Raw genomic sequence first — 26,024 nt, forward strand, 5'->3', positions numbered from 1 at the left:
TGTTAACTTTAGTCCATAGTTTACATGATGGCTCATGGTTTGTGTTGCATGGCCCTGCTTTTTTCTTTTTAAATTTATTCTAGTCATAAATTTCAAATCTAAAGTATCCCCTTTTAACTATATTTGGTGGTGTTTATTACAGTCGCAATGTTGTGCTACCAATACCACCGACCATTAGCAAAAATTTTGCATAACCCCAAACAAAAACTCTGTAACAATGAATAATTAACTCCCCATTCCCTACCACATACCAGCCCTGGTGCTCTCTATTCTAGTTTCTGACTTTGCTTATTCTAGTTATTTCATGTCAGTGAGATCATACAATATTTGTCCTTTTGTGGCTTATTTCACTCAGCGTGATGTCTTTAAGGTTAATCTATGTAGTTGCATTGCATGTATCAGAACTTCATTCCTTTTCATGGCTGAATAATGTTCCATTGTATGTATATACCACATGTTGTTTATCCATTCATCTTTTGATGGTCACATGGGTTGCTTCCATCTTTTGGCTATTGTGAGTAATGCCACTATGAACATTGGTGTGCAAACAGCTGTTCAAGGCCCTGCTTTCAATTCCTTTGGATATATACCTAGAAGTGGGATTGCTGAGTCACATGGTAATTCTATACTTAACTCTCTGAGAAACTGCTAACTTCTAGAGTGACTGCACCATTTTATGTTCCCAACAATGAACAAGTGTTCCTATTTTTCTACATCCTCTCTGTGCCAGTTTGAATGTATTATGTCCCCCAGAAAAAGCCATATTCCTTGATGCATACTTGTGGGGCAGACATATTAGTGGGGATTAAGTTGGAATGTTTGGATTAAGTTGTTTCCATGGAGATGCACCCCACTCAACTGTGGGTGACGACTGATTGGATCATTTCCATGGAGGTGTGGCCCTGCCCATTCAGTGTGGGCCTTGGTGAGTTTACTGGAGCACTATATGAGCTCAGACAGAAGGAGCAGGCTTACTACAGCCAAGAGGGACACTTTGAAGAATGCACAGAAGCTGAGAGAGTAGCTGCAGATGAGAGGCAGTTTGAAGACGGCCGTTGAAAGCAGATTCTTGCTCCAGAGAAGCTAAGAGAGGACAAACACCCCAAGAGAAACTGAGAGTGACATTTTTGAGGAACTGCAGCCTAGAGAGGAATGTCCTGGGAGAAAACCATTTTGAAACCAGAACTTTGGAGCAGATGCCACCCAGGTGCCTTCCCAGCTAACAGAGGTTTTCCATACACCATTGGCCATCCTCCAGTGAAGGTATCCTTTGTTGATGGACACTTTATGGCCTTAAAACTGTAACTTTGTAACCAAATAAACCCCCTTTTATAAAAGCCAATCCATTTCTGGTGTTTTGCATTCTGGCGGCATTAGCAAACTAGAACACTCTCCAACAATTGTTATTTTTAGTTTTTTTTTTTTTAATAGTAACCATTGAAATGAGTGAGAAATGGTATCTGTATTTCCCTAATGGCTAATGATGTTGAGCATATTTTCATGTGCTTTTTGGCCATTTGTATATCTTCTTTGGAAAAATGTCCATTCAAGTCTTTTGCCCATTTTTTTTTCTTATGGCTTGTGTTAAATAAGGTTTGTTAGCTTTATTGCCTATAGTCTCTAAAATGCAACTCTATTTTGCCTTTGCAAACAAGATCCATTTAAAAAATCTGATCAAATTTTCCACACATATAGCTTTGTATGATAGATTGCAAGGCAATACTATTCTTGTTACCTTATTATAGAAATACTATAGAACCCAAGAGCAAAGGGTAAGCAAAAGAAATACAACCCTGAGCCATCTAAACAAGATGATTTAATGAATCCTTTTAGTATAAGTTTGGAAAACATGAAGGAGAGAAAAAAACATACACGCATACTACAGTTACGAGCAAAACACACGAAACACCTGTTCTTTCCCAGACCCAGGTGGGGGTGATGGTGAGTTTCAGCACATGCACACTCATACTTTCTCTTGTTTTCTCCTGTCCCCCTCTCTCCCCACCACTATCCCCAGTACATTCACTCCTACCCCTTCCCAAAGAAAAGATCAGACACTAAATCCTAGGGAACTCATTGTCTGCCTTGCTGGAGAACATTAAGTGACTACCAAATTAAGTATGTAGGTCCTCACCTATAGCATGGAACAAAGAATGTTCTACAAGCTAACTCAAGCTGCTTTTGCCTCTTTGGAAATAAATTAAGCATATGCCTGCTAGTGCTTAAAACTATAGGGGGAGACGTTTTGAAAACAAAACTTACTCTCCCAGCTTTTCTTTTTTTTTTTTTCCAGTTGTTGTTTTATTGCAGGATGATATACCTAATTACAAATTTAAACTATAATTTGAAAATAGTTATTCAGGCACCAAATTTCATTAAAAACAAACTGCTCATTCAAAAATGATCAAGTTCCTCATATAGGTTGCAAGTATATATTTCCAGTTTGTTGATGAGTTTTTAAAGTCAATTTTTTAATTCATTTTTTTATTATCACATTTTAAAAAATTGTGATTGTTCACATATCATACAGTTATCCAAAGATCCAAAGTGTACAATCAATTGCCCACAATACCACCATACAGCTGTGCATCCGTCACCACATTTAGTTTTTTTTTTTTCAATTTTTGGAACATTTTCATTACTCCAGAAAAGAAATAAAGACAATACAAACAAACAAACAAAAAAGGAGACTCCAATCTTCCCATACCCCTAACGACTCCCCTTCCATTGTTGACTTGTAGTATTGGTATAGTACATTTGTTACTGTTTATGAAAGAACATTGAAATACTACTAACTGTAGTATGTAGTTTGCAATAGTTTATATATTTTTTTCCTATATGCCCCTCTATTATTAACTTCTAGTTATAGTGTCATACATTTGTTCTGGTTCATGAAAGAGATTTCTAATGTTTGTACAGTTAATCATGGACATTGTCCACTTCAGGATTCACTGCTTTATACATTTCCATCTTTTAACCTCCAACTTCCCTTCTGGTGACCTACATGACTCTGAGCTTCCCCTTCCCACCACATTCACGCAGAATTCAGCACTGTTAGTTGTTCTCACAACATGCTACCGTCACTTCTGTTCATTTGCAAACATTTAAGTTCAACCTAGTTGAACATTCTGCTCATACTAAGCAACTGCTCCCCATTCTTTAGCCTCTTTCTATATCCTGGTATCTTATGTTTCATGTCAATGAGTTTACATATTATAATTAGTTCCTATCAGTGAGACCCTGCAATATTTGTCCTTATGTGTCTGGCTTATTTCACTCAGTATATTGCCCTCAAGTTTTCTTCATCAACCCATTTTTTTTTTTTTTAAATGGTTTTGTTCACACCCCATACATTCCATCTTAAGTAGACAATGATGTTTTCCTTTATAGTCACATATTTGTGTATTCACCACAATCACCACTATCTATAAGGATGTCTCCATTTCTTCCACAAAGCAGGAGGAAGAGTCAGAGAAGGTAGAAAGGCAAAAGAAAAAGAAAAAGAAAGAAAAAAAAACCCATGACAGCTAGGAAGGAGCAAAAGGAAAGATAACCTTAAACTAAAGTAGAATAAAGAGTCAGACAACATTACCACTGCCAAGAGTCCCATAACCCTCCCTTATACCCCCCTCTTATATGCATTTAGCCCTGGTATATTGTCTTTGTTACATTAAAGGAAGCATAATACAAGGTTTCTGTTAATTATTGTCTCTAGTTTACATGGATTGTATTTTTCCCTCAATACCTCCTGCTCTACTTTGCTAAAGCTGCCAGAATGCAAAACACCAGAAATGGATTGGCTTTTATCAAAGGGAGTTTATTTGGTTATACAGTCACAGTCCCAAGGCCATAAAGTGTCCAAGGTAACACATCAACAGTCAGGTACCTTCACTGGAGGCTGGCCAATGAAGTCCAGAAAACCTCTGTTAGCTGGGAAGGCATGTGGCTGGCATCTGCTCCAAGTTCTGGTTTCAAAATGGCTTTCTCCCAGGACTTTCCTCTCTAGGCTTCAGTTTCTCTCCAAAATGTCACTGTCAGTTGCTCTTGGGGCATTTGTCCTCTCTTATCTTCTCTGGAGCAAAAGTCTGCTTTCAAATGCTGTGTCCAAAATGTCTCTGTAAACTGCAGTTCCTCTCTCAGCTCCTGTGCATTCTTCAAAGTGTCCCTCTTGGTTGTAGCAAGCTCCCTCCTGTCTGAGCTTATATAGTGCTCTAGTAAACTAATCAAGGCTCATGCTGAAGGGTGGGGCCACACCTCCATGGAAATTATCCAGTCGGAATTATCACCCATGGTTGGATGGGGCGCATCTCCATGAAAACAACCTAATCCAAATGGTCCAACTTAATCAACACTAACATGTCTGCCCCAACAAGATTGCATCAAAGAATATGGCTTTTTCTGGGGGACATAATATATACAAACTGGTACACCTCCCTATTTTTAACACCTTGCAAGGTTTACATTCATTTGTTCTTCCTCATGAAAAAACATATTTGTACATTTTATCACAATTGTTGAACACTCTAGGTTTCATTGAGTTACACAGTCCCAAGCTTTATTTTTCCTCTTTTCTTCTGGTGTCCCACATGCTCCTAACCTTCCTCTTTCAACCATATTCATAGTTATCTTTGTTCAGTGTACTTACATTGCTGTGCTACCATCACCCAAAAATTGTGTTCCAAACCTCTCACTCCTGTGTTTTCTTATCTGTCTATAGTGCTCCCTTTAGTATTTCCTGTAAACAGGTATATTGTTCACAAACTCTCTCATTTTCTGTCAGAGAATATTTTAAACTCTTCCTCATATTTGAAGGACAGTTTTGCCAGATATAGGATTCTAGGTTGGTGGTTTTTCTCTTTCAGTATCTTAAATATATCACACCACTTCCTTCTTGCCTCCATGGTTTCTGCTGAGAAATCCACACGTAGTCTTATTAAGCTTCCTTTGTATGTGATGGCTTGTTTTTCTCCTGCTGCTTTCAGGATTCTTTCTTTGTTTTTGACTTTTGATAATCTGATTATTAAGTGTCTTGGCATATGGCTATTCAAATCTATTCTGTTTGGGCCTGTTCAGATCTATTCTGTTTGGGGTATGCTGTGCTTCTTGGATCTGTAATTTTATGTCTTTCATTAGAGATGGGAATTTTTCATTGATTATTTCCTCTATTATTGCTTCTGCCCCTTTTCCCTTCTCTTCTCCTTCTGGGACACCCATGACACGTACATTCTTGAATTGCATTTTGTCCTTAAGTTCCTGGAGATGTTGCTAATATTTTTCCATTCTTTTCGCTATCTGTTCTTTTGTGTGTAGGCTTTCAGGTGTCTTGTTCTCCAATTCCTGAGTATTTTCTTCTGCCTCTTGATATCTGCTGTTGTATATTTCCAGTGTGTCTTTCATCTCTTGTGTTGTGCCTTTCATTTCCACAGATTCTGTCAGCTGTTTTTTTGAACTTTCAATTTCTGCCTTATGTATGCCCAGTGTTTTCTTTATAGCTTTTATCTCTTTTGCCATATCTTCCCTAAACTTTTTGAATTGATTTGGCATTAGTTGCTTAAATTCCTGTATCTCAGTTGAAATGTAAGTTTGTTTCTTTGACTGGGCCATAATTTCATTTTTCTTAGTGTAGGTTGTAGTTTTCTGATGTCTAGCATCTGGTTTCCTTGGTTACCCCAATCAGGTTTTCCCAGACCAGAACAGGCTCAGGTCCCAGAAGAAAGAAATATTCAGTATCCGGTTTCCCTGATGGTTGTCTTAGAGGATTGACACACCCTGTGCTTTTCTGCCCAGCAGGTGGTGCCCATCAGCCTGTCACTCCAGACTGGTGTAAGGAGGTGTGGCCTGTGGCTGTTGTCCCCCAGGATCTGGGGTCTGGTTCTGAATGGAAGGCAGGTAGTAGAGCTTGGCACCACCTTCTTCCTCTTAGGGAAGATATGCACCCTAGAGATTGGTCATTTGCATACAAATAGATTCTTTGTTTCTCTGACTCTGCTCTCTCTACCCTTGTCTGGGTCAGACGGCTGTGAGTTTAAAATGGCTGAGACTTTCTTTACTGCAGAGCACTGTGAGCTGAAAATGGCTGAGGCTTTCTCCACTGAGCTGCCCAGGTTGAGAGAGAGAGAAAGGGACAGAAAGCTCCCTTTCAGGGTCAGTCTACAGCCCCCAGATTCACCCATCAGCCATAGAAAGCACTTGATCCTTTGGGCTCCCTATCCTGAGACAGATACAACCCCCTGGCTCTCCAAGTTCAGTTGTCACCCAAAGCCTCTGTCTGCTTGTTGGGAATTCATAGTTTGTGTTGAGCAGTTAACATTAAAACCCCAGTTGGAGCTGGGCTGAAGTGTATTCGCTTGTTCAGAGAGTGCTGCTCTCTGGCACTGCAAGGCTATGCAGCTCTCAGCTCTTGGCGTGGGTCCACAGTTTTTACTTACAGATTTTATGCTGTGATCTTGGGCATTTCTCCCAATCCAGATTGTTGCACAATGTGTGGACAGTCATGGTCAACTCCCAGCAGTTATTCCAGATCTTTTACTAGCCGTTCCTGGTTGTTTATAGTTGCTCTGGGGAGATTAACTAATTCTACTCCTCTCTATGCTGCCATCTTCTCTCTCTCCTCCTAAAGTCAATTTTTTAAAGAAACAAGACAAAAACAAAACCTAGTCATGTTTGTTGACAAATACTATTGATTTTCAGAAAGTCTCAAACATCCCTCTTTCTTTGTAAAACCAGGGCTGTTTAAAGTAACAATTCTACTGATTTGGTTGCTTGAAAATAAAACTTTTGAAGTGATGAAAAAAAAAGTGATCATGGAACAACAGAAAATGCAGAGTAAGAAGAATGAGAAATATCTTCTGGCCCAATAGATTGTTTTATTCTCTTACCGTGTTGTGCCAGTTTGGAGGTATTGTATCCCCCAAAACACCATTATCTTTGAGACATATTAGTGTTGATTAGATGGTAATTCTTTGACTTGTTTCATGGAGATGTGACCCACCCAACTGGAGGTGATAACTGATTAGATAATTTCCATGGAAGCGTGGCTTCGCCCACTCAGCATGGGCCTTGATTAGTTTACCAGAGCACTATATAAGCTCAGGCAGAAGAAGTGAGCTTGCTACAGCCAAGAAGGACACATTGAAGAATGTACAGGAGCTGAGAGAGGAACTGGAGTTTACAGAGACATTTTGGAGACCGTCTTTGAAAGAAGACTCTTGCTCTAGAGAAGCTAAGAGAGGACAAACATCCCAAGAGCAACTGAGAGTGACATTGTGGAGACAAGCTGCAGCCTAGAGAGGAACATCCTGGGAGAAAGCCATTTTGAAACCAGAACTTTGGAGCAGACGCCAGCCATGTGCTTTCCCAGCTAACAGAGGTTTGCAGGACACCATTGGCCATCCTTCAGTGCAGGCACCTGATTGTTGATGTGTTACCTTGGACACTTTATGGCCTTAAGACTGTAACTGTAAGCAAATAACCCCCCTTTTATAAAAGCCAATCCATTTCTGGTGTTTTGCATTCTGGCAGCATTAGCAAACTGGAACAGATTTTGGTACCAGAGAAGTGGGGTGTTGGTGCTGCTGAGTTTGCAGATACCAAACATGTTGGGATGGCTTTTTAAATGGATAAGGGAAAGATTCTGGAAGAATTGTGAGGAGCTTGTTAGAAAAGGCCTAAACTGTTTTGAAGAGACTGTGGCAATGTGGACACTAAAGATGCTTCTGATAAGGCCTTGAGCAGAAATGATGAATGTGTTGTTGCAAACTGAAAGGAAGGCAATTCTTGTTTTAAAGTGGCAGCAAATTTGGCAAAACTGAGTCCTGGTGTTGGATGTAAGGCAGAATTTGAAAGCAACAACCTGGAATATTTAGCTGATAAGATCTCCAAGCAAAATATAGAAGTAGCCTGGCTTCTACTTGAAGCTTATAGTAAAACGTGAGTGGAGCAAGGTGAACTTAGAACTGAACTCTTGGGTTCAAAGAAACCAGAAACTGGTGGTTTGGAAAATTCCAGGCTTTCAGGGGGTGGGACCCCAGAAGCTAAAGCCCAACGTGAGGATTTAACCGAACATGGAACCCAGCTGCCATTTCAGTGCAAGCCAAGATTGGAGATGGAGTTATCCAGAAAGGATTTGTGGAAAGTCCTACTGTCTGACAGCTTTGACCCCTGTGTGCTTCATGCGAAGCCAACAGAAGTTTTGCAAGATCTTTACAGATGGAGCCACTGCCAGCTGGGACTGGAAGATACAGACAAGGAGCATATTGAAGGAAAAATTTCTTCAAAGACAGAGCCATGGAAGTTGAGGTCTGGAGTCAAGAGGTCTCAGACTGGGAGAGTGGAGTGGCCCACATGCAAGGAAAGGGTGAGTTTGCCCTGGAGGTCGAGGGTGGGCGTTCCATCTTGATGTTCAGGAAACGTGTTGCCATCTCAGGCCTCAAAGAGGGTGGAATACATTCCCAGGGGACTGGGGAGAGCCTGGCCACCACCCCACTGTTCTGAAGAGGTTGAGCGTGTGCCCTGGAGATGGAAGAGAATCCGGTTGCTGCCCCAATGTTTGAGGGCCAAGAAGGTGGTCTCCCCAATGTGTGGATATGTTGGAGCACTCACCCCAGCGTTTGGAGAGGAAAGGGCTACTGCAAAGGCCCTTAGGAAGGGTTAGAATCCTGCTCTCTCAAGCCCTAAGGATGCAATATGATTCTGTTAATGACTCTCAGACTTTGAACTCTGATGGAGTTTGCCCTGTGGGTTTTAGGAACTGTTTTGGTCCTGTTAACCCTGCTTTCCTTACTGTTTCTCCTTATGGCAATGGGAATGTTTACCCTATGACTGTCCGTCCTTTGTATATTGGAAGTACGTAACTTGTTCTAAGTTTCACAGGTCTTCAGCTAGAGGGGAATTATGCCTTAGGACAAACCATGCCTGTAACTGATTTAATGGGATCTTGCACTTACCTATTTTTACTGAAATGATTTAAGCTTTTGTGATATTCTGATGGGATGAATGTATTTTGTATATGGAAAGATCATGTCATTTTGGGGTCCAGGGGGTGGAATGTGCCAGTTTGGATGTATTATGTCCCCCCAAACACCATTATCTTTGATGCAATCTTGTGTGGGCAGATGTATTAGTGTTGATTAGATTGTAATTCTTTCATTGAATCTTTCCATGGAGATGTGATGCACCCAACTGGAGGTGAGAACTCTGATAAGATAATTTCCATGGAAGCATGGCCTCGCCCATTCAGCATGGGCCTTGATTAGTTTACTAGAACACTATATAAGCTCAGACAGAAGGAGTGAGCTTGCTACATCCAAGAGGGACACTTTGAAGAATGCAGAGGAGCTGAGAGAGGAAATGCAGTTTACAGAGACATTTTGGAGACAGCCTTTGAAAGCAGACTCTTGCTCTGGAGAAGCTAAGAGAGGACAAATGCCCCAAGAGCAAGTGAGAGTGACATTGTGGAGAGAAGCTGCAGCCTAGAGAAGAACGTCTGGGAGAAAGCCATTTTGAAGCCAGGACTCTGGAGCAGCCACCAGCCACGTGCCTTCCTAGTGAAGGTACCCTATTGCTGATGTGTTATCTTGGGCACTTTATGGCCAAAACTGTAACTGTGTAACCAAATAAACCCCCTTTTAAAAAAGTCAATCCATTTCTGGTGTTTTGCATTCTGGCAGCATTAGCAAACTGGAACACATGTCAAATTCAAACTTTTCCTTTTTAGTTAAGCTACACAGTAACTTCAATAGACAGCAATACACAAAGATTTTTGTAAGGTATTTTGTTTCAAAAGATGGGCAATGAAGCCAGCAGAAAGGCTGCTCAGAAGGGAAAGCACACAGTTGGGTGGTGGGATTTCTTTTTATAGGGATTTTTGCCAATCAGGAGGTAAGAGGGTGTAAGGTATGTGAACGTTGGCCAATAGGGGGTTACACATAGATTATCTTGTAACTTTGGCAATACCTGGTTTATGCATTTGAACAGGTGAGGTGAGGGAGGGAATAAATTTGTGAGGGAAAGGGAGGGGGCAGTGATGGGTAAGAACAAAGAAAGTGGAACAAAAATGGGGAAAGGGAGGGGGTAGCAACATGAGGCATGGTCTAATCTGCAGCCTAGTTTTGCAAAACAGGGAAATGGGGGAGGGCCCAGTGCCCAGACCTAACAATTTTGTCACATAAACTATTTTCCATTTAGGTGGTCAACTGTTTTTGGCTGTCTCAACTGGGATAGATCTATTTACAGAACTGGTTGTGCTTGAGCTTTCTTTGTAAGCAGCTATAGTTCTCCAATGCACTTGGCAGTTGTCTCCTTTTCCCACTGTGTAGAGATGCTTTACACCACATGCTCTTGCACAGAGCTCTAGTAGTCCAAGGATTGATTCTTTATCTCCTTATATACTCTGTGCAGCCGTTCCCAGTTAGTAACCTCTAAGACCATAGCAATGTTATTCCTCCGGACATCAAAAAGGTAATGGCGCTTCTGCACCAGTGCCTGCTGTGATTTCTCCAAGTCAGTTGCATCTTGGATGTTTTTGATGGAAGTCTGCTCCACCTCTTCTAGTTGGGCAATTTTTTGCTCATTGAGTTTATCAGCAAATTGTCCAATAAATGCAGCATATATTTTAAACTACATAGATGAGCAACCCTACTGTTGATAAGGTAGAGAAGGTCTCTGGGGCAATCACATATATTTCTTTGGATAGAAAATAGAAGATAAGCCCAGTTCTGAACATGTAGGATCCTGTGGCACTGGTTTTAGGATAAAGGAACTGGAAGAATTCCTCAGGGATCAGCCCAAGGTGAACTTTTCCTCTGAATTCAGGAAGAGGTGGTACAGGGGCAAACTTGTTGCCTGTAATACCCCTGGACCTAGGAGGGCTGCATTCTCAGAGAGGGTCTGTGTGGCAGTGGCAGAAAGTACCACTCAGGACAGCACGGCCAGTGAGGGTCCAGGCAGCAGGTTTAGAATCCCCCTGACTCTGTCTCCCTGCCTCTTGAAGTAAAATCAACAGCAGTAAATTCACCCTAAAACTAGTAGCCTCATCTGCTATTAAAATACATTTGTCATCCTGCCTATTTTTGGTTCAAGAAGAATAGTTCATGAAGCTTGTACCTGCTTATGGTAAGCACTGCTGTGCCTCATAAACCCTGCTACAGCTGGATGAGTTTATGAAGCACCAAACTTTCCACGTGTTCCTTGCTAACATTCCCTCAAGACCACAGTGTTCTAGTGCTACAGAGTTCAGTAATGAAAGGCATTTGATTTTTGTCTTTATCTCAAACACCTGAGTAATTAAATTATCCAAGCCGTGCCTCTGTGTCTTCCCTGAAAATAACCCAAGTCTGCTGACTGAACTTACTCATCAGCTTGGCTATCAGTTCACTTAATCAGAGGTTGAGCTGGAAAACCAGAGGGCTAATATACTCCACCAGCAGCTTGTTTTATGTGAGTAACCAAGAGTTCTTGGTTTTTGCAATATCTGTGGTTTTTGCAGTATCCATGGTCCTTATACTGCTGAGGTGGGAACAACCCACAGCATGAAGGATGCTGAATCAAAACAGCATAGCCTATGGGACTACATGGGGATAGAGGAAAACAAAAAGGGATACTCTTTCCACACATAATTCAGTATGGGGTTTCTTTTGCCCATTTTTTAAAAATTCAGTCTTACTGAGATATATTCACATACCATTCAATCATCCATGGTGTACAATCAACTGTTCACAGTACCGTCATATAGTTTTGCATTCATCACCCCAATCTATTTTTGAACATTTTCCTTATACCAGAAAGAATCAGGATCAGAATAAAAAATAAAAATAAAAAAAAGAACACCTAAATCATCCTCCCCATCCCACCCTATTTTTCATTTAGTTTTTGTCCCGATTTATCTACTCATCCATCCATACACTGGATAAAGGGAGTGTGATCCACAAGGTTTTCACAATCACACTGTCACCTCTTGTAATCTATATTGTTATACAATCATCTTCAAGAGTCAAGGCTACTGGGTTGGAGTTTGGTAGTTTCAGGTATTTACTTCTAGCTATTTCAATACATTAAAACTGTGCCGGTTTGAATGTATTGTGTCCCCCAAATGCCATTATCTTTGTGGTCTTGTGGGACAGACGTTTTGGTGCTGGTTAGATTTGCTTGGAATGTGCCCCACCCAGCTGTGGGTGGTGACTTCGGTGGGATACTCCTATGGAGGCATGACCCCACCCATTTAGGGTGGGCCTTGATCAGTGGATCCATATAAATGAGCTGACTCAAAGAGACTGAAGGGAGTGCAGCTGTGAGTGACGTTTTGAAGAAGAGCAAGCTTGTTAGAGAGGAATGTCCTGGGAGAAAGCCATTTTGAAACCAGAACTTTGGAGAAGACGCCAGCCACGTGCCTTCCCAGCTAACAGAGGTTTTCCGGATGCCATTTGCCATCCTCCAGTGAAGGTACCTGATTACTGATGTGTTACCTTGGACACTTTATGGCCTTAAGACTGTAACTGTATAGCCAAATAAACCCCCCTTTTTATAAAAGCCAGTCCATCTCTGGTGTTTTGCATTCTGCAGCATTAGCAAACTAGGACAGATTTTGGTACCAGAGAAGTGGGATGCTTTTGCTGCTGAGTTTGCAAATATCAAACATGTTGGAACGGCTTTTTAAATGGATAATGGGGAGTTTCTGGAAGAGTTGTGAGGAGCTTGATAGAAAAGGCCAAAACTGCTTTAAAGAGACTGTTTATGGAAATATGGACTCTAAAGATACTTCTGATGAGGCCCTGAGCAGAAATGATGACTGTGTTGTTGCAAACTGGAAGAAAGGTGATCCTTGTTTTAAAGTGGCACAGAATTTGGCAAAATTGAGTCCTGGTGTCAGATAGAAGGAAGAATCTGGAAGCAACAACCTGGAATACTTAGCTGAGGAGATCTCCAGACTACATGTGGAGGAGATACCCTGGCTTCTCCTTGCAGCTTATAGTAAAATGCGAGCAGAGAGAGATAAACTTAGAACTGAACTCTTGGGTTCAAAGAAATCAGAAGCTGATGGCTTGGAAAATCACGAGCTTCCAGGGGGTGGAATCCCAGAAGCTACAGCCCAACATGAGGATGTTACCAAACATGGAACCCAGCTGCAATTTCAGTACAAGCCAAGATTGGAGATGGAATTATCCAGAAAGGATTTGTGGAAACTCTTATTGTCTGATGGCTTTGACCCCTGCATGCTTCATGCAAAGCCAACAGAATTTTTGCGAGATCTTTATAGACAGAGCCATTGCCGGTCTGGACTGGAGGAGACAGACAAGGAAAAAATTAAAGGAAAAATTTCTTCAAAGACAGAGCCACGGAGGTTGAGGTCTGGAGTCAAGAGGTTTAGGGCTGGGAGAGCGGAGCAGCCCACACGCATGGAAAGGGTGAGTTTGCCCTGGAGGTCGAGGGCGGGCTTTCCGCCTCGATGCTCTGGAAGAGTTTTGCCACTTCAGGTCCCAAAGAGGGTGGAGCACATTCCCAGGGAATTGGGGAGAGCCTGGCTGCCACCACACTGTTCTGAAGGGGTTAAGCGTGTGCCCCGGAGATGGAAGGGAATCCGGGAGCTGCCCGGATGTTTGAGGAGGGTGGGGCCAAGAAGGTGGTCTCCCCAATGTGTGGATATGTTGGAGTACTCACCTAAGCATTTGGAAAGGAAAGGGCTGCCGAAAAGGCCCTTAAGAAGGGTTAGGCTCCCACTCTCTCAAGCCCCACGGATGCAACGTTGTTCTGTAAATGACTCTTAGACTTTGAAATCTAATGGAGTTTGTCCTGCAGGTTTTAGGAACTGTTTTGGTCCTGTTAACCCTGTTTTCCTTACTCTTTCTCCTTATGGCAATGGAAATGTTCATCCTATGAATGTCCCTCCTTTGTATATTGGAAGCATATAACTTGTTCTAAGTCCACAGATCCAAAGCTAAAGGAAAAGTATGCCTTAGGACTGACCACGCCTATATTTGATTTTGATGGGATTTTGTACTTAACTTTTGTTACTGAAATGATTTAAGTTTTTGTGATATTGTGATGAAATGAATGTATTTTGTATTTGGAAAGATAATGTCATTTTGGGGTCCAGGGGGTGGAATGTGCCGGTTTGAATGTATTGTGTCCCCCAAATGCCATTATCTTTGTGGTCTTGTGGGACAGACGTTTTGGTGCTGGTTAGATTTGCTTGGAATGTGCCCCACCCAGCTGTGGGTGGTGACTTCGGTGGGATACTCCTATGGAGGCATGACCCCACCCATTTAGGGTGGGCCTTGATCAGTGGATCCATATAAATGAGCTGACTCAAAGAGACTGAAGGGAGTGCAGCTGTGAGTGACGTTTTGAAGAAGAGCAAGCTTGCTAGAGAGGAATGTCCTGGGAGAAAGCCATTTTGAAACCAGAACTTTAGAGAAGACGCCAGCCACGTGCCTTCCCAGCTAACAGAGGTTTTCCGGATGCCATTTGCCATCCTCCAGTGAAGGTACCTGATTACTGATGTGTTACCTTGGACACTTTATGGCCTTAAGACTGTAACTGTATAGCCAAATAAACCCCCCTTTTTATAAAAGCCAGTCCATCTCTGGTGTTTTGCATTCTGCAGCATTAGCAAACTAGGACAAAAACCTAAAAAGTGTTATCTATATAGTGCATAAGAATGTCCACCAGAGTGACCTCTCAACTCTGTTTGAAATCTCTCAGCCACTGAAGCTTTATTTCGTTTCATTTTGCATCCCCCCCTTTTTTTTGTTTTTTTTTTGTTTGTTTTGTTTTGTTTTGTTTTTTCCATTTTTATTGAGATTGTTCAGATACCATACAATTATCCAAAGATCCAAAGTATACAATCATTTGCCCCTGGGTACCTTCATACAGCTGTACATACATCACACTTAATTTTTGTTCAATTTTTAGAAACTTTTCATTACTCCAGACAAGAAATAAAGTGAAAGATGAAAAAAGAAAAAAAGAAAAGGAAACTCTAATCCTCCCCTATCCCTAACCAACCCCCCTCAATTGTTGACTCGTAGTATTGATATAGTACATTTGTTACTGTTTATGAAAAAATGTTGAAGTACTACTAACTGTAGTATATAGTTTGTAATAGGTATATAGTTCTTCCCTATACGCCCCTCTATTATTAACTTCTAATTGTATTGTCATACATTTGTTCTGGTTCATGGAAGTGATTTCTAGTATTTGTACAGTTGATCATGGACATTGCCCACCATAGGATTCAGTTTTATACATTCCCATCTTTTGACCTCCAACTTTCCTTCTGGTGACATATATGACTCTGAGCTTCCCCTTTCCACCTCATTCACACACCATTCGGCGCTGTTAGTTATTCTCACATCTTGCTGCCAACACCCCTGTTCATTTCCAAACATTTAAGTTCATCCTAATTGAACATTCTGCTCATACTAAGCAACCGCTCCCCATTCTTAAGCCTTGTCCTATATCTTGGTACCTTATATTTCATGTCTATGAGTTTACATATTATAATTAGTTCCTATCAGTGAGACCCTGCAATAATTGTCCTAATGTGTCTGGCTTATTTCACTCAGTATATTGCCCTCGAGGTTTTGTCATCAATCCATTTTTTTTTAATATGGTTTTGTTCACTCACCATACATTCCATCCTAAGTAAATAATCAATGGTTTTCTGCATGGTCATACATTTATGTGTTCACCACCTTCACCACTATCTATATAAGAGCATCTACATTTCTTCCACAAGGCAGGAGGGGGAGTCAAAGAAGGTAGAGAGGCAAAAGAAAGAGGAAAAAAATGACAGCTAGGAAGGAGCAAAAGGAAAAATAACCTTAAATCAAAGTAGAATAAAGAATCAGACAATACCACCAATGTCAAGTGTCTAACATGCCTCCCCTATCCCCTCCTCTTATCTGCATTCACCTTGGTATATCACCTTTGTTACATTAAAGGAAGCATAATACAATGATTCTATTAGTTACAGTCTCTAGTTTATGCTGATTGCATCCCTCCCCCAATGCCTCCCCATTTTTAACACCTTGCAAGGTTGACATTTGCTTGTTCTCCCTCGTAAAAGAACATATTTGTACATTTATCACAATTGTTGAATACTCTAGATTTCACCAAGTTACACAGTCCCAGTCATTATCTTTCCTCCTTTCTTGTGGTGTCTCACATGCTCCCCACCTTCCTCTCTCAACCGTATTCATAGTTACCTTTGTTCAGTGTCCTTACATTGTTGTGCTACCATCTCCCAAAACTGTGTTCCAAACCACGCACTCCTGTCTTCTATCACCCTGTAGTGCTCCCTTTAGTATTTCCTGTAGGACAGGTGTCTTGTTCACAAAGTCTCTCATAGTCTGTTTGTCAGAAAATATTTTGAGCTCTCCCTCATATTTGAAGGACAGCTTTGCTGGATACAGGATTCTTGGTTGGCGGTTTTTCTCTTTCAGTATCTTAAATATATCACACCACTTCCTCCTTGTCTCCATGGTTTCTGCTGAGAGATCCGCACATAGTCTTATTAAGCTTCCTTTGTATGTAATGGATCGCTTTTCTCTCGCTGCTTTCAGGTTTCTCTCTTTGTCTTTGACATTTGATAATCTGATTATTAAGTGTCTTGGCATAGGCCTATTCATATCTCTTCTGTTTGGAGTACACTGTGCTTCTTGGATCTGTAATTTTATGTCTTTCATAAGAGATGGGAAATTTTCATTAATTATTTCCTCTATTATTGCTTCTGCCCCCTTTTCTTTCTCTTCTCCTTCTGGGACACCAATGATACGTACATTATTGTACTTTGTTTCATCCTTGAGTTCCCAGACACGTTGCTCATATTTTTTCATTCTTTTCTCCATCTGCTCCTTTGCGTGTAGGCTTTCAGGTATTTTGTTTTCCAGTTCCTGAGTGTTTTCTTCTGCCTCTTGAGATCTGCTGTTGTATGTTTCCATTGTGTCTTTCATCTTTTGTGTTGTGCCTTTCATTTCCATAGATTCCACTAGTTGTTTTTTTGAACTTTTGATTTCTGCCGTATACATGCCCAGTGCTTCCTTTACAGCCTCTATCTCTTTTGCAATATCTTCTCTAAACTTTTTGAACTGATTTAGCATTATTGTTTAAATTCCTGTATCTCAGTTGAAGTGTACGTTTGTTCCTTTGACTGGGCCATAACTTTGTTTTTCTTAGTGTAGGTTGTAATTTTCTGTTGTCTAGGCATGGTTTCCTTGGTTATCCAAATCAGGTTTTCCCAGACCAGAACAGGCTCAGGTCCCAGAGGGAAGAAATATTCAGTATCTGGTTTCCCTGTGGATATGTCTTAGAAAATTACTCCACTCTTTGATGCCTCGGGTCACTGTGCTTTTCTGCCCAGTAGGTGACGCCTGTTAGCCTATCATTCTTTTTTTTTAAAGTCAATGATTTTTATTGTTATTCACATATTTCATAAAAAATGGAATGTGGCAAATGGGTCAGGTATGTGAAAAAAAAATCTGGGTTCGTACATGTTGCTCTATTTACATCTGGGAGCAGGGCTCTCCCCAGACTCACGGGCAGCAGCTGCACGTGTCTGATGCCCCTTTGCAGACGCAGCCCTGGGCACACTTGGCACAGCCCACGGGGCAGCAGGAGCAGCAGCTCTTCTTGCAGGAGGTGCATTTGCACTCTCTGCATTTGCAGGAGACAGCACAGCTGCAGGAGTCACCAGTGGCGCAGGAGCAGTTGGGGTCCATTTCAAGCTGAGTTGAGGCCGTAGGTCCAAAAGCAAGTGACAAAGGGACCGTTAGGCTAGTGGAGGGCGTGTTAGCCTATCATTCTTGACTGGTGTGAGGAGGTATGGCCGTGTTCCCCCAGGCTCTGGGGTCTGGTTCTGAATGGAAAGGGCCCCACCCCTTTCCTCCTAGAGAAGACAGACCCCTCAGGTGTAGGTCATTAGCATTTCAATGGTCTCACTCTCTGCTTGTGGTGTCTCCACCCTTCCCAGAGTCACAGCCCTGGAAACTGAAAATGACTGGGGCTTTCTCCACTGAGCCAAAAAAGAAACAGATAGTCCCCTTCAGACCCAGTCCAAGGCAACCCTCTGGCTCTCCCAGGTCAGTCGTCACCCAAAGCCTCTGTCTGTTTTTTGGGGCTGCGTACATGTAGTGAGCAGTTCACACTCGCTACTTAAAACCCCAGTTGGAGCTCAGCTGAGCTGTATTTGCTTGCTGGGAGAGAGCTTCTCTCTGGCACCATGAGGCTTTGCAGCTTGGGCTATGGGGGAGGGGGTCTCGCGACTTGGATCTGCAGGTTTTACTTACAGATTTTATGCTGTGTTCTTGGGCATTCCTCCCAATTCAGGTTTGTGTATGATGAGTGGATGGTCTCGTTTGTCCCCCTGCAGTTATTCTGGATTATTTACTAGTTGTTTCTGGTTTTTTGTAGTTGTTCCAGGGGGACTACTTAGCTTCCACTCCTCTCTATGCCACCGTCTTGCCCAAGTCTCTGCATCCCCCTTTTGGTCAAGAAGATGCTCTCAATCCCATGATGCTGGGTCCAGATTCTTCCCCGGGAGACATATCCTGCATTGCCAGGGAGATTTACACCCCTGGGAGTCAGGTCCCACATAGGGGGGAGTCTTTTGCCCATTTTTAAATTGGGTTGTATGCCTTTTTGTTGTTGAGTTGTAGGATTTCTTTATATGTTCTGGATATTAAATCCTTATTAGCTATGTTGTTTCCAAACATTTTCTCCCATTCTGTAGGTTGTTTTCTTGTTTTCATGATGCAATTCTTTGATGCACAAAAGCTTTTAATTTTTGATCAAGTCCCATTTATCTATTTTTTCTTTTGTTGCTCTTGCTTTTGGTGCAAAGTCTGGACAACCATTTCCTAACACTAGGTCCTGAAGAAGCTTCCCTATGATTTCCTTGAAGAGTTTTATAGTTTTGGTTCCCATACGTAGGTCTTTGATCCATTTTGAGGCAATTTTTGTACATGGTGTGAAGCAGAGGTCCTACTTCATTTTCTGAATATAGATATAAGTTGTTCCATCACCATTTGTTGGCGAGACAGTTTTTTCCCCATTCAGTGGAATTGACACTCTTGTCAAAAATCAATTGGCCATGGATATGGGGGTCTATTTATGAGCTATCTGTTTGAGTCCATTGGTCTATATGTCTGTCCTTGTCCTGTTTTGATTTCTGTAGCTTTGCAATAAGTTTTAAAATTGAGAATTGTGAGCCACCCAGCTTTGTTCTTCTTTTTCAAGATGATTTTGGCTATTCAGGGTCCCTTACCCTTTCATATAAATTTGGTGATTGACTTTTCCATTTCTGCAAAGATGGCTGTAGGATTTTTGATTGGGATTGTATTGAATCTGTAAGCTGTTCTGGGTGGAATTGACATCTTAAAAATATTTATCCTTCCAATCCATTGAACATGGAATGTTGTTTCATTTATTTAGGTCTTCTTTGATTTCTTTTAGCAGTGTTTTATATTTTTTCATGTACAAGCCTTTTACATCCTTGGTTAATTTATTCCTAGATATTGATTCATTTAATTGCTATTGATAATGGATTTTTTTCTTGATTTCCTATTCAGATTGTTCATTACTAGTGTAAAGAAACACTACTGATTTTTGTGTGTTGATCCAGTATCACTTTGTTGAATTTGTTTATTAGCTCTGGTAGTTTTGTGGTAGAATTTTCAGGATTTTCTATATATAGAATCATGTTGTCTGCAATAGGGAAAGTTTTATTTCTTCTTTTCCAATTTAGATGCATTCATTTCTTTTCCTTGCTTAATTGCTCTGGTTGCAACTTCCATGACAATGTTGCATAACGGTGACAGTGAGTATCCTTGTGTTGTTCCTTGGAGAGCTTTCAGTCTTTCACCATTGAGTATGATGTTAACTCTGGGTCTTTTGTACATACCCTTTATCATATTGAGGAAATCTCCTTCTATTCCTAGTCTTCTAAGTGTTTTTATCAAGAAGGGGTACTGGATTTTTGTCATATGGCTTTTCTGAGTCAATTGAGATGATCATATGTTTCTGCCCTCCTTGGTTCTATTAACATGATGCATTACATTAATTGATTTTCTTATATTGAACTGCTCTTCCATATCCGGGATAAATCTGTCTTGATCTTGCTGTATAATTCTTTTTTGTGCTGTTGGATTAGGTTTTGTTATATTTTGTTGTGGATATTTGCATCTGAATTCATAAGGGATATTGGTCTGTAATTTTCTTGTGTTTTCTTTACCTGATTTTGGTATGAGGGTGATGTTGGCCTCATAGAATGAGTTAGGGAGTGTTCCTTTCTCTTCAATTTTTTTGGAAGAGTTTTGAGCAGGAGTAGTGTTAATTCTTCTTGGAATGTTTCTAAAATTCTCCAAGAAGCCATCAGGTTCTGGGCTTTCCTTTTTTGGGGGGAGGTTTTTGATGACTGATTCAATCTCTTTACTTGCTGTTGGTCTATTGAGATATTCTATTTCTTCTCGAGTTGGGGTAGGTTGTGTGTTTTTCTAGGAATTTGTCCATTTCATCTAGGTTATCTAATTTGTTGGTGTATGTTGTTCATGGTATCCTTTTATAATCTTTTTTTAAATTTCTGTATGGTCAGTAGTTATGTACCTCTCATTTCTGCTTTTAGTTATTTGTGTCCTGTCTCTTTTTTTTCTTTGTCAGTCTAGTTACAGGATGGTAAATTTTGTTGATCTTTTCAAAGAACCAAGTTTGGTTTTTGTTTGGTTTTTGTTGATTTTCTCTATTTTATTTTTTTTAATTCTCAATTTCATTTTTCTCCACTCTAATCTTTGTTATTTCTTTCCCTATGCTTGCTTTGGATTTACTTTCCTCTTCCTTTTCTAGATCCCATAGTCTGAGTTTACTCCTCTGATTTAAGATCTTTCTTCTTTTTTAATGTAAGCATTTAGAGCTATGAATTTCCCACTCAGCACTGCCTTTGCTGCATCCATAAGTTTTGGTATGTTGTGTTTTCATTTTCATTTCCCTTGTGATTTCTTCTTGGTAGTTTGAGTACATTTTAAAATTTTAATATTTGTGAAATATTTTCCCATATTTGGGAGGTTTTTGATTACTGATTCAATATTTTTACTAGTAATTGGTTTGTTGAGAGCTTCTATTTCTTCTTGAATCAATGTGTTTCTAAGGATTTGTCCATTTCATCTAGGTTATCTAATTTATTGGCATACAGTTGTTCATAATATCCTGTTATAGTCCTTTTGATTTTAGCAGGGTTGGTTGTAATGTCCCCCTTTCCATTTCTGGTTTTCATTATTTGTATCCTCTTTTTTTCTTTGTCAATCTAGCTAATGGTTTGTCAACTTTAGTGATCTTTTCAAAAAGCCAACTTCTGTTTTTTTTTTAAATTTTCTCTCTCTCACTTTTTTTTTTTCCTATTTCATTTATCTCAGTTCTAATCTTTGTAATTTACTTCTTCTTTTCAATTTTGGGTTTAGTTTGATCTTCTTTTTCTAGTTCTTCCAGTATTGAGGTTGGGCCTATGATTTGAAGTCTTTCTTCTTTTTTAATGTAAACATTTAGAGCTGTAAATATTTTCTCTCAGCACTGCCCTCACTGCATCCCATAAGTATTGTTATGTTTTATTTTCATTTTCATTAGCCTCAAGACATTTCCTAAGTTTGCTTGTGATTCCCTCTTTAACCTACTGAATATTTAAGATTATGTTGTTTAATATCCCCTTTTCTGTGAGTTTTCCATTTGTCCCTCTGTTATTGATTTCTAGCTTCATTCCATTGTGGTCAGAGAAGATACATTCTATAATTTCAATATTTTTTAGCTTATTGAGACTTGTTTTGTGATCTAACCTACATTCTATCCTGGGGAATAATCCATGAGCACTAGAGAAGAATGTGTGTTCTGCTGCTCTTAAGTGAAGTTTTCTATATATGCCTGTTAGGTCTAGTTGGTTTATAGTATCAATCAAGTCTTCTATTTCCTTATGAATCTTCTGTCTAGATGTTGTATCCATTATTGAAAGTGGTGTATTGAAGTCTTCTAATATTAATATAAACCTAACTATATCTCCTTTCAAATATGTGAATATTTGCTTCATATATTTTGGGCCTCTGGTGTTAGGGGCATATATATTTATAAGCGTTATATCTTCTTGTTCAAGTGACTCCTTCATCAGTATATAGTGGGCTTCTTTGTCCTTTGTAACAGTTTTTAACTTAAATTATTTTATCTGATGTGAGTATAGTTATCCCAGGTCTCTTTTGTTTAATATTTGCATGGTGTATATATTTTCCCTCCTTTCATGCTCCGTATGCCCTTGAATTTATGGTCAGTCTCTTGTAAATAGCATATAGTTGGGTCACACTTTTTTATCTATTCTGCCAATCTCTGCTTTTACACTGGAAAATTTAATCCATTTACATTTCAAGGAACTACTGATCATGCAGAACTTTCTTCTGCTACTTTGCTATTTGGTCTTTATAAGTCTTATACCTTTTTTTTTGTCCCTCAATTCTTCCATTAATATGTACTTTCATATTTATTTGAGTTTTGCATTGTACCATTTTGAGTTCATTCTCATTTTTTTGTATATATTTTTTCATACATTTTCTCTGTGGTTACAATGTGGCTTAAATTTAAAATCCTAAATCTACAACAATCACGTTTGATTTGATACTAACTTAACTTGAATAGCATAACAGATACACTGCTCCTATATTACTTTGTCCACGCATCTTTTTCTTTTGCTTGTTACAAATTATATGTTTACACATTGTATGTCCAAAACCATAGATTTATCATTACTTTTTATGCATTTGATTTAGAATCCATGAGAAGTAAAAAGTGCAATTACATACCAGAAAAACACAATACATTATTACTAGTGTTTATAATTACTCATATAGTTACCTTTACCAGAAGTCTTTACTTTTTATTCTGCTTTGATCCACTCTCTTTTCCTTTTCTTTCAGACTGAATGATTCCTTTTAGCATTGCTTGTAGGGCAGGTCTCACAGTGATGAGCTTCCCCAGCTTTTGTTTATCTTGGAATGCTTTAATCTCTCCCTCATTTTGAGCAACAGTCTTGCCAGATATAAAATTCTTGGTTGGCAATTGTTTTATTTCAACACTTTAAATGTTTTGTCCCACTACCTTATTGCCTTCATGGTTTTTAATGAGAAATAGGCATTTAATGTTACTGAGATTCCCTTGCACATAACATGTTGCTTTTATTTCACAGCTTTCAGAACTCTCTCCTTGTCCTTGGCTTTGGACAGTTGGATTACTATGTGTCTGTCCATGGTTCTCTTTGAGTTTATCCTGTTTGGGGCTTGTTGGGCTTTTTGAATGTGCCTATTCATGTCTTTCATTAAAATTTGGAAGTTTTCTTCCATTATTTCTTTGAATATTCCTTCTGCCCCTTTCTTTCTTCTCCTTCTGGGACTCCCACAATGTATATATTGGCATACTTGATGGTGTCTTACAGGTCTTTTAGGCTCTGTTTACTTTTTTTTAAATTCTTTTTTCCCCCTGTTCCTCAGTTGAATCATTTCAATTGTCATGTCATCAGGATCACTGATTCTTTCTTCTGCCAGCTCCAATCTGCTGTTGAAACTATGTAAGGAATTTCTCATTTCTGTTATTGTGGTCAACTCAAGTATTTCTGTTTGGTTCCTTTCTAAAATATCCATCTCTTTATTGAGATTATTATTGCCAATTCATTGTTTCCAGGTATCCTTTAGTTCTTTTCTGTGTTTTCTTTTATCTCCTTGAGCATATTGAGGATCGTTTATAAAAGTTTTTGTCTGGTGTGTCCAGAGTATAGTCTTCTCCATTGACGGTTTCTGGATTTTTATCTTTGTTTCTTTGGATGGGTTATCACTTCCTGTTTCTTGTAATTGTTTGTTGCACAGTGTACATGTTAGTATTTTCCAGTATTAACTCTGTGATTTAGACCTTGAGCTATCTGTTCCTTAAGTTTGTATGCAACTAGAGATATGACAGAGATTTCCTAGAGAGCCAGGAGCTGATAAAAGCAAACAAACCAATGCAAAAAGCCTCCAACAATATGACTCCCGGGGAGGAATGTAGACCCGGCATCGTGGGATGGAGAACATCTTCTTGACCAAAAGGGGGATGTGAAAGGAAATGAAATAAGCTTCAGTGGCAGAGAGATTCCAAAACGAGCCGAGAGATCACTCTGGTGGGCACTCTTACGCACACTTTAGACAACCTTTTTTAGGTTCTAAAGAATTGGGGTAGCTGGTGGTGGATACCTGAAACTATTAAACTACAACCCAGAACCCATGAATCTCGAAGACAGTTGTATAAAAATGTAGCTTATGAGGGGTGACAATGGGATTGGGAAAGCCATAAGGACCAAACTCCACTTTGTCTAGTTTATGGATGGATGTGTAGAAAAGTAGGGGAAGGAAACAAACAGACAAAGGTACCCAGTGTTCTTTTTTACTTCAATTGCTCTTTTTCACTCTAATTATTATTCTTGTTATTTTTGTGTGTGTGCTAATGAAGGTGTCAGGGATTGATTTAGGTGATGAATGTACAACTATGTAATGGTACTGTAAACAATCAAAAGTACAATTTGTTTTGTATGACTGCGTGGTATGTGAATATATCTCAATAAAATTATTATTAAAAAAAAAAAAAAAAAAAAGCCTCCAACAATCCTTGCAATTTGCCCTGTGTTTTGTGGTGCTCTCCTTCAGAGTTTAGTCCTCCTATTAAGAAGATCAGCCCTAGGCAAATGTGAAGTGCAGGGTCCTCCCTGTCTTTTCTGAGCCTGCATCTTGTCCTGTGCTTGCATTTGCTGGTGGCCTTAGGAATTACCCCATTTATGGGAATTTCAATTCCCCCCCTATTCCCCATGAAATAGACTTTGTCCCCCTTCTGGGTGTTCTTGTGTATGATTTAATGCTGTCAATCTTTTGCCCTAGGACACTTTGACTTAATTGTTTCCCATACTGTTTTATCTGTCCACAAGCTGCTTCTGCCTGCAAGCAAGATCTGGGAGGGTGAGCCTGAGACAAGTTTCCTGTTTCAATCTTTCAGGCTGTCACCTGATAGATTGGCACCAACATGCAGGAACACCAGTATGTGCAAAGGGGTTACTCTGCTCCCTCTGAAACAGGGCCTGGGGCCCACAATAGGAGTTCAGGCTGGAACCACACCACATCAGGGTGTAGTTGGGGGATGCGATAGCAAGGGTACCATGAAGTTTTGGCCTTCACCCAATTACTACAGACTTTTACTGTTTTTTTTTTTTTTTGGAGTTTTGAGGACGATGGCTCTATCAGTTTTTGCTAGTTGTTTAAAGATTCTGGGGGTGGGATGGCACCCTGGAGCATTTTGACTGAAAGCCTTCTCTTTATCCCATTTTAAAAAATAATTTTTTTCTTCTCCTTCCCTAGTGTGCCGGTTCAAATGTATTATGTCCCCCAAAACTCCATTATCTTTGATGTAATCTTGTATGGGCAGACCTATCAGTGTTAATTAGATTGTAATTCTTTGAGTGTTTCCATGGAGATGTGACCCACCCAACTGTCGGTGATGACTCTGATTTGATAATTTCCATGGAGGTGTTACCCCACCCATTCAGGGTGGGTCTAAATTAAATCACTGGAGCCATATAAATGAGCTGACAAACAGAAGGAACCCAGTGCAGCTGGGAGTGACATTTTGAAAGGGAGCTACAGCCAAGAGGGACATTTTGAAGAATGCACAGAAGATGAGAGAGTAGCTGCAGATGAGAGACAGTTTGAAGGTGGCCATTGAAAGCAGACTTTTGCTTTGGAGAAGCTAAGAGAGGACAAATGCCCCAAGTGCAACTAAGAGTGACATTTTTCAGGAGCTGAAGTTTAGAGAGGAACATCTTGGGAGAAAGCCATTTTGAAACCAGAACTTGGAGCAGATGCTGGCCATGTGCCTTCCCAGCTAACAGAGGTTTTCTGGACACTATTGACCATCCTCCAGTGAAGGTACCTGATTGTTGATGCATTACCTTGGACACTTAATGGCCTGAAGACTGTAACTGTGTAACCAAA

General features: G+C 40.1%; 1 protein-coding gene and 1 pseudogene across 1 annotated transcript; both read right to left on the reverse strand.

Moving 5' to 3' along the window:
* Positions 1-10,227: 10,227 nt before the first annotated feature.
* LOC119526447 lies at positions 10,228-11,133 on the reverse strand (annotated as a pseudogene).
* Positions 11,134-17,528: 6,395 nt separating this feature from the next.
* LOC119527842 (metallothionein-I, hippocampal-like) lies at positions 17,529-17,768 on the reverse strand. The gene has a single exon (XM_037828325.1). The coding sequence runs from the start codon at positions 17,712-17,714 to the stop codon at positions 17,529-17,531; it is 186 nt and encodes a 61-aa protein (XP_037684253.1). The 5' UTR covers positions 17,715-17,768.
* Positions 17,769-26,024: the final 8,256 nt, after the last annotated feature.

This window comes from Choloepus didactylus, chromosome 1 (assembly GCF_015220235.1).
Source record: "Choloepus didactylus isolate mChoDid1 chromosome 1, mChoDid1.pri, whole genome shotgun sequence".
Classification (NCBI taxonomy): Eukaryota; Metazoa; Chordata; class Mammalia; order Pilosa; family Megalonychidae; genus Choloepus; species Choloepus didactylus.